The sequence below is a fragment of the Oncorhynchus clarkii genome, chromosome 10 (assembly GCF_045791955.1).
Source record: "Oncorhynchus clarkii lewisi isolate Uvic-CL-2024 chromosome 10, UVic_Ocla_1.0, whole genome shotgun sequence".
Taxonomy (NCBI): Eukaryota; Metazoa; Chordata; class Actinopteri; order Salmoniformes; family Salmonidae; genus Oncorhynchus; species Oncorhynchus clarkii.
This window is the reverse complement of record NC_092156.1, coordinates 78,655,569-78,665,033: the sequence shown is the minus strand read 5'-3', so window position 1 is coordinate 78,665,033 and position 9,465 is coordinate 78,655,569. Positions and strand designations below refer to the sequence as shown.

Sequence of the window (9,465 nt, the reverse complement as noted above, 5' to 3'; positions counted from 1 at the left end):
TCTCATGTCCCACCATCTGTGTCTAGTGTTTTTGGTACATTATCATGTCCCGCTGTCTGTGTCTGCAGTGTTTTTGGTACATTCTCATGTCCCACCATCTGTGTCTGCAGTGTTTTTGGTACATTCTCATGTTCCACTCTCTGTGTCTGCAGTGTTTTTGGTACATTCTCATGTCCCGCTGTCTGTGTCTGCAGTGTTTTTGGTACATTCTCATGTTCCACTGTCTGTGTCTGCAGTGTTTTTGGTACATTCTCATGTCCCACTGTCTGTGTCTGCAGTGTTTTTGGTACATTCTCATGTCCAGCTGTCTGTGTCTGCAGTGTTTTTGGTACATTCTCATGTCCAGCTGTCTGTGTCTACAGTGTTTTTGGTACATTCTCATGTCCAGCTGTCTGTGTCTACAGTGTTTTTGGTACATTCTCATGTCCCACCGTCTGTCTGCAGTGTTTTTGGTACATTCTCATTTCCCACTGTCTGTGTCTGCAGTGTTTTGGTACATTCTCATGTCCCACCGTCTGTCTGCAGTGTTTTTGGTACATTCTCATTTCCCACTGTCTGTGTCTGCAGTGTTTTTGGTACATTCTCATGTCCCGCTGTCTGTGTCTGCAGTGTTTTTGGTACATTCTCATGTCCCACTGTCTGTGTCTGCAGTGTTTTTGGTACATTCTCATGTCCCACTGTCTGTGTCTGCAGTGTTTTTGGTACATTCTCATTCTCATGTCCCACCATCTGTGTCTGCAGTGTTTTTGGTACATTCTCATGTCCCGCTGTCTGTGTCTGCAGTGTTTTTGGTACATTCTCATGTTCCACTGTCTGTGTCTGCAGTGTTTTTGGTACATTCTCATTCTCATGTCCCACCATCTGTGTCTGCAGTGTTTTTGGTACATTCTCATGTCCCACTGTCTGTGTCTGCAGTGTTTTTGGTACATTCTCATGTCCCACCATCTGTGTCTGCAGTGTTTTTGGTACATTCTCATGTCCCACTGTCTGTGTCTGCAGTGTTTTTGGTACATTCTCATGTCCCACTGTCTGTGTCTGCAGTGTTTTTGGTACATTCTCATGTCCCGCTGTCTGTGTCTGCAGTGTTTTTGGTACATTCTCATGTTCCACTGTCTGTGTCTGCAGTGTTTTTGGTACATTCTCATGTCCCACTGTCTGTGTCTGCAGTGTTTTTGGTACATTCTCATGTTCCACTGTCTGTGTCTGCAGTGTTTTTGGTACATTCTCATGTCCCACTGTCTGTGTCTGCAGTGTTTTTGGTACATTCTCATGTCCCACTGTCTGTGTCTGCAGTGTTTTTGGTACATTCTCATGTCCCGCTGTCTGTGTCTGCAGTGTTTTTGGTACATTCTCATGTCCCGCTGTCTGTGTCTGCAGTGTTTTTGGTACATTCTCATTCTCATGTCCCGCTGTCTGTGTCTGCAGTGTTTTTGGTACATTCTCATTCTCATGTCCCACTGTCTGTGTCTGCAGTGTTTTTGGTACATTCTCATGTCCCACTGTCTGTGTCTGCAGTGTTTTTGGTACATTCTCATGTTCAGCCGTCTGCAGTGTTTTTGGTCGCTCTAAAAGGAGGTCAGTCACTGTCGATCTGATGTCCAGAAGTACTTGGCGGTCATATGTGATAATACTATGAACATTCTGTACAAAAAGTCAAGATAAACAGGAAACAAAGTAAAATATAAACAGGAAACAAAGTAAAGAAACAGGAAACAAAGTAAAGATAAACAGGAAACAAAGTAAAATATAAACAGGAAACAAAGTAAAATATAAACAGGAAACAAAGTAAAGAAACAGGAAACAAAGTAAAAGATAAACAGGAAACAAAGTCACTAGATAGTTGGGTTGGAACTCGTAGGATGTTCTCTGTCCGTGCCGTGTGTTGTCCTTCTATTTCCTGTACAGCTCGGCTGTCTGAACAACGACACCATGCGCAGAGAAACACAAGGGAATTACATCACAATGGGAATTTGGAGAATTGTTGAGAATAATATTTTAATTGGGAATTTAAATATTGACATTTCCTTAACTATTGGAATTGAGAGCAAGGTTATTATCTCATTATTCAAAGACTGACCTCGAATTTGAATGCATTGGAATGTAATTTAGAGGGAGAGAGAATTTGACTGGAATTAACCCAAACCCTGAGGCACACTTCACTGCATCTCTACTCTGCAGTGTGAACACACACTAAAGGCCCTCCCCACCCATTCAGCGTGTCATAGAGAGGGAGGTATAGACGGAGGGAGGGAGAGCTCAGGTACAGTCACGCATCCCAGAGGAGGGAGAGAGAGAGAGAGAGAGAGAGAGAGAGAGAGAGAGAGAGGAGGTACAGTCACGCATCCCAGAGAGAGAGAGAGAGAGGGTATATTTATAGCTCAGAGCTAGGCTGCACTAGAGAGATAAGGCTCAAACTGACTGCAGATAGAACAACAGACAGACAGAGAGAGCGAAACGGAGAGAAACAATGAACCGATTCGTGTCGTTGGTGTTGCTGTGGACCCTGGCGGTCCTGTCCTCTACCGGGCCGGTTACCGGGGCTGAGGAAGGGGAGATCTCGTTCGAGTATCACCGGTATGAGGAACTACGGAAGGCTCTCGTTTCGGTATGGCTGCAGTGTCCATCAATCACGCGCATCTATACGGTGGGGGAGAGCTTCGAGGGCCGCGAGCTGCTGGTCCTGGAGATGTCAGACAACCCCGGGACGCACGAGGCTGGTCAGTGACACCCCCGTTCCCCGTCTCTCTTTATTAAAACCGGTCGACCTTTTTCATAAGACGGTAATATAGCTCCACGGTAGCGCTGCTGTGGCGACGCCTGGTCTGTTTATACAGCCCTGTTTTAGTGCAGAATGACTAGTCCCTGTTTTAGCGGAGAATGACTAGTCTGATTATACAGTCCTGTTTTAGTGCAGAATGACTAGTCTGTTTATACAGCCCTGTTTTAGTGCAGAATGACTAGTCCCTGTTTTAGCGCAGAATGACTAGTCTGATTATACAGTCCTGTTTTAGTGCAGAATGACTAGTCTGATTATACAGTTCTGTTTTAGCGCAGAATGACTAGTCCCTGTTTTAGCGCAGAATGACTAGTCTGTTTATACAATCCTGTTTTAGCGCAGAATGACTAGTCCCTGTTTTAGCGCAGAATGACTAGTCTGTTTATACAGTCCTGTTTTAGTGCAGAATGACTAGTCTGTTTATACAGTCCTGTTTTAGTGCAGAATGTCTAGTCCCTGTTTTAGCGCAGAATGACTAGTCTGTTTATACAGTCCTGTTTTAGCGCAGAATGACTAGTCCCTGTTTTAGCGCAGAATGGCTGTCTGTAACAGAGGCTACACGTCTGTTTTATGGTGTCAGGCAGGGCGGGCAGGCTGTATGCCACACTGCCTAGTAACGGGGTTAGATGATGATGCTGCCTGCGCAGGTGTGTCGTTGTAATGAGGACCGCAGTGTGTGTGTGTGATGTGTGTGTGTTTTGAGGGGGTGTTGGATGGTTGTTGAAGCAAGGCATCGCCGCCATTTTACAGGAGGAGAGGGACTCACGATATAGGTGCTCCCGGAAGCAGGCCGGGATGCTGAACCAACCGTGATCGCTCTGGCTCTGATCAGACAGTCACGGCAAATGGAAGCCACCGTCAGATGAATTCATCTGTCTCATCGTCTTTATTCACACCGTCATAGCGACAGTCTGAGCCGTTATTAAACACTATGACTCATACCTTTACAATTAGAGAACAGCTGTTTGATGTAAATGGCCTATAGAAAGTAGAATAGAAATAGGAAGTAAGGAAGTAAGGACACGAAGGAAGGAAGTAAATATGTGTCTACTTCATTAACCCCCTAGGGTCAGTTGATGTATCAGTCACCATGACAACAGCGATAGTGCTGTCTGCACGCTTGCCACTCTGTCTGCCTGTCTGTCTGGTTGCTAGGCTACAGGTGTTAGGGTTACAGTATTATATCACCTATAGTGATGTCACTTACAGACCCCGTTGATTGACAGATGTAGGCTGAAGAACAGCAGGTGACGTGTGTGTGTGTGTGTGTGTGTACACCTTAGCCACGTACACCTGTGTGTGTGTGTGTGTGTGTGTGTGTGCGTGTGCGTGTGCGTGTGTGTGTGTGTGTGTGTGTGTGCGTGCGTGCGTGTGTGTGTGTGTGTGTGTGTGTGTGTGAGAGAGAGAGAGAGAGAGACAGATGAAGGTACAGTTGAAGTCAGAAGTTTACATTCATCTTAGCCTAATACATTTAAACTCAGTTAGTACATATTCCCTGTTTTAGGTCAGTTAGGATCACCACTTTATTTTAAGAATGTGAAATGTCAGAATAATAGTAGAGAGAATGATTTATTTCAGCTTTTATTTCTTTCATCACATTCCCAGTGGGTCAGAAGTTTACGTACACTCAATTAGTATTTGGTAGCATTGCCTTTAAATTGTTTAACTTGGGTCAAACGTTTCGGGTAGACAATAACCCACAATAAGTTGGGTGAATTTTGGCCCATTCCTCCTGATAGAGCTGGTGTAACTGAGTCAGGTTTGTAGGCCTCCTTGCTCGCACACGCTTTTTCAGTTCTACCCACAAATTTTCTATAGGATTGAAGTCAGGGCTGTGTGATGGCCAATCCAGTACCTTGACTTTGTTGTCCTTAAGCCATTTTGCCACAACTTTGGAAGTATGCTTGGGGTCATTGTCCATTTGGAAGACCCATTTGCGACCAAGCTTTAACTTCCTGTCTGATGTCTTGAGATCTTTCTTCAATATATCCACATCATTTTCTTCCCTCTATTTTGTGAAGTGCACCAGTCCCTCCTGCAGCAAAGCACCCCCACAACATGACGCTACCACCCCCGTGCTTCACGGTTGGGATGGTGTTCTTTGGCTTGCAAACCTCCCCCTTTTTCCTCCAAACATAACAATGGTCATTATGGCCAAACAGTTCTATTTTTGATTCATCAGACCAGAGGACATTTCTCCAAAAAGTACGATCTTTGTCCCCATGTGCAGTTGCAAACCGTAATCTGGCTTTTTTATGGTGGTTTTGGAGCAGTGGCTTCTTCCTTGCCAAGCGGCCTTTCAGGTTATGTTGATATAGGACTCATTTTACTGTGGATATAGATACTTTTGTACCTGTTTCCTCCAGCATCTTCACAAGGTCCTTTGCTGTTGTTCTGGGATTGATTTGCACTTTTCGCACCAAAGTACGTTGATCTCTAGGAGACAGAATTTCTCCTTTCTGAGCGGTATGACGGCTGCGTGGTCCCATGGTGTTTATACTTGCTTACTATTGTTTGTACAGTCGTGACCAAAAGTTTTGAGGATGACACAAATATACATTTTTACAAAGTTTGCTGCTTCAGTGTCTTTAGATATTTTTGTCAGACGTTACTATGGATACTGAAGTATAATTACAAGCATTTCATAAGTGTCAAAGGCTTTTATTGACAATTACATGAAGTTGATGCAAAGAGTCAATATTTGCAGTGTTGACCCTTCTTTGTCAAGACCTCTGCAATCCGCCCTGGCATGCTGTCAATTAACTTCTGGGCCACATCCTGACTGATGGCAGCCCGTTCTTGCATAATCAATGCTTGGAGTTTGTCAGAATTTGTTTTTGTTTGTTTGTCCACCCGCCTCTTGAGGATTGACCACAAGTTCTCAATGCGATTAAGGTCTGGGGAGTTTCCTGGCCATGGACCCAAAATATCGATGTTTTGTTCCCAGAGCCACTTAGTTATCACTTTTGCCTTATGGCAAGGTGCTCCATCATGCTGAAAAAGGCATTGTTCGTCACCAAACTGTTCCTGGATGGTTGGGAGAAGTTGCTCTTGGAGGATGTGTTGGTACCATTCTTTATTCACAGCTGTGGTCTTAGGAAAAATTGTGAGTGAGCCCTTGGCTGAGAAGGCATGACACGGGACTGATATTGGTAGCGCTCACCTTGTCTTCCCCAGACAAGCTTTTTTCCGGATGCCCCAAACAATCGGAAAGGGGATTCATCAGAGAAAATGACTTTACCCCAGTCCTCAGCAGTCCAATCCCTGTACCTTTTTCAGAATATCAGTCTGTCCCTGATGTTTTTCCTGGAGAGAAGTGGCTTCTTTGCTGCCCTTCTTGACACCAGGCCATCCTCCAAAAGTCTTCGCCTCACTGTGCGTGCAGATGCACTCACACCTGCCTGCTGCCATTCCTGATCAAGCTCTGTACTGGTGGTGCCCCGATCCCGCAGATGAATCAACTTTAGGAGACGGTCCTGGCGCTTGCTGTACTTTCTTGGGCGCCCTGAAGCCTTCTTCACAACAATTGAACCGCTCTGCTTGAAGTTCTTGATGATTCGATAAATGGTTGATTTAGGTGCAATCTTACTGGCAGCAATATCCTTGCCTGTGAAGCCCTTTTTGTGCAAAGCAATGATGACGGCACGTGTTTCCTTGCAGGTAACCATGGTTGACAGAGGAAGAACAATGATTCCAAGCACCACCCTCCTTTTGAAGCTTCCAGTCTGTTATTCAAACTCAAACAGCATGACAGAGTGATCTCCAGCCTTATCCTCGTCAACACTCACACCTGTGTTAACGAGAGAATCATTGACATGATGTCAGCTGGTCCTTTTGTGGCAGTGCTGAAATGCAGTGGAATTGTTTTGGGGGGGGATTCATGGCAAAGAGGGACTTTGCAATTAATTGAAATTCATCTGATCACTCTTCATAACATTCTGGAGTGCATAACGTGTATAAGCTTGAGTCACGATGTGTGTTGGTTATTGGTTCCTGATGAGTTTCCATCCTGTACATGCAGCTCAGCTCCCGTCTCCGGGGGCAACCAGCCTCCCACCCTCCAATGCACACACGCTGTAGAAACACCAGAGAGATGGATAGAGAGAGAGAGAAAGAAATGGGAGGGAAAGAGAAAGAGAGAGAGATAGAAAGAGAGAGGGGGAGTGAAAGGGGGGAGGAGAAGAGAGAGAGAGAGGGGAAGAGAAAGGGGAGGGGAAGAGAGAGAGAGAGAGAGATAGAAAGACAGAGAGAGGGGAAGAGAAAGGGGGAGGGGAAGAGAGAGAGATAGTGAGTGAGAGATATATAGAGAGAGAGAGAGAGAGAGGGGAAGAGAAAGGGGGGAGGTAAGAGAAAGAGATAGAACGAGAGAGAGAGAGGGGAAGAGAAAGGAGGAGGGGGAGAGAGAGAGAGATAGAGAGAGGGGAAGAGAAAGGGGGAGGGGAAAGAGAGAGAGAGGGGAAGAGAAAGGGGGAGGGGAAGAGAGAGAGAGGGGAAGAGAAAGGGGAAGAGAGAGAGAGGGGAAGAGAAAGGGGGGAAGAGAGAGAGAGAGAGAGAGAGAGAGAGAAAGAGGGGAAGAGAGAGAGAGAGAGAGAGAGGGGAAGAGAGAGAGAGAGAGAGAGAAAGGGGAGAGAGAGAGAGAGAGGGGAAGAGAAAGGGGAGAGAGAGAGAGAGAGGGGAAGAGAAAGGGTGGCAGGGGAAGAGAGAGACGTTCTCTCCTCTATTTATTTTCATGTTTTCATGTCTGTTTCTGTCCATGTTCTGTGTTTGATCCGTTCTGTCTGAGAGGTGATGGGTCTTTAAGGTGAATCTGAAATAGCTGTGGTTGTCGTGACGACAGATCGGCTTAGTGCTGTGAGCTGCCTGCCTCCCTTCGGGTCGGCCATCTGTCAGGATAGTGTCTCTCTCTCTCTGTGTGTGTGGGTAGGGGCGGGTGGGGGTTGTGTGGTGTGTTTGTGTGTGTGGGTAATCAGTTGACAGGAAGTAAATAATTCTACTGCATTCAGCCACATCACAAACAGTACAAACTATAGGGACTGAAGTAGAGACCAGTTATAACCAGCCACATCACAAACAGTACAAACTATAGGGACTGAAGTAGAGACCAGTTATAACCAGCCACATCACAAACAGTACAAACTATAGGGACTGAAGTAGAGACCAGGTAGAACCAGCCACATCACAAACAGTACAAACTATAGGGACTGAAGTAGAGACCAGTTATAACCAGCCACATCACAAACAGTACAAACTATAGGGACTGAAGTAGAGACCAGTTATAACCAGCCACATCACAAACAGTACACACTATAGGGACTGAAGTAGAGACCAGTTATAACCAGCCACATCACAAACAGTACAAACTATAGGGACTGAAGTAGAGACCAGGTGGAACCAGCCACATCACAAACAGGACAAACTATAGGGACTGAAGTAGAGACCAGTTATAACCAGCCACATCACAAACAGGACAAACTATAGGGACTGAAGTAGAGGCCAGGTGGAACCAGCCACATCACAAACAGGACAAACTATAGGGACTGAAGTAGAGACCAGTTATAACCAGCCACATCACAAACAGTACAAACTATAGGGACTGAAGTAGAGACCAGGTAGAACCAGCCACATCACAAACAGGACAAACTATAGGGACTGAAGTAGAGACCAGTTATAACCAGCCACATCACAAACAGTACAAACTATAGGGACTGAAGTAGAGACCAGTTATAACCAGCCACATAACAAACAGTACAAACTATAGGGACTGAAGTAGAGACCAGTTATAACCAGCCACATCACAAACAGGACAAACTATAGGGACTGAAGTAGAGACCAGGTGGAACCAGCCACATCACAAACAGGACAAACTATAGGGACTGAAGTAGAGGAGACCAGGTAGAACCAGCCACATCACAAACAGTACAAACTATAGGGACTGAAGTAGAGGAGACCAGGTAGAACCAGCCACATCACAAACAGGACAAACTATAGGGACTGAAGTAGAGACCAGTTATAACCAGCCACATCACAAACAGTACACACTATAGGGACTGAAGTAGAGACCAGGTGGAACCAGCCACATCACAAACAGGACAAACTACAGGGACTGAAGTAGAGACCAGGTGGAACCAGCCACATCACAAACAGGACAAACTATAGGGACGGAAGTAGAGACCAGGTAAAACCAGCCACATCACAAACAGGACAAACTATAGGGACTGAAGTAGAGACCAGGTAAAACCAGCCACATCACAAACAGGACAAACTATAGGGACTGAAGTAGAGACCAGGTAGAACCAGCCACATCACAAACAGGACAAACTATAGGGACTGAAGTAGAGGAGACCAGGTAGAACCAGCCACATCACAAACAGGACAAACTATAGGGACTGAAGTAGAGACCAGGTGGAACCAGCCACATCACAAACAGGACAAACTATAGGGACTGAAGTAGAGGAGACCAGGTAGAACCAGCCACATCACAAACAGGACAAACTATAGGGACTGAAGTAGAGACCAGTTATAACCAGCCACATCACAAACAGTACACACTATAGGGACTGAAGTAGAGACCAGGTGGAACCAGCCACATCACAAACAGGACAAACTATAGGGACTGAAGTAGAGACCAGTTATAACCAGCCACATCACAAACAGGACAAACTATAGGGACTGAAGTAGAGACCAGGTAG

At 45.6% G+C, this 9,465-nt stretch overlaps 1 protein-coding gene across 1 annotated transcript in view; it reads left to right on the top strand.

The window, feature by feature from the left end:
- Positions 1-2,264: 2,264 nt before the first annotated feature.
- The window catches only part of LOC139419176 (carboxypeptidase E), a 31,593-nt gene continuing 24,392 nt past the window's right edge, over positions 2,265-9,465 (top strand). Inside the window, exon 1 of the mRNA XM_071169173.1 lies at positions 2,265-2,717. Within this exon, the coding sequence (XP_071025274.1) occupies positions 2,468-2,717 (250 nt within the window). The 5' untranslated portion in view covers positions 2,265-2,467. The remainder of the gene's footprint in view (positions 2,718-9,465) is intronic.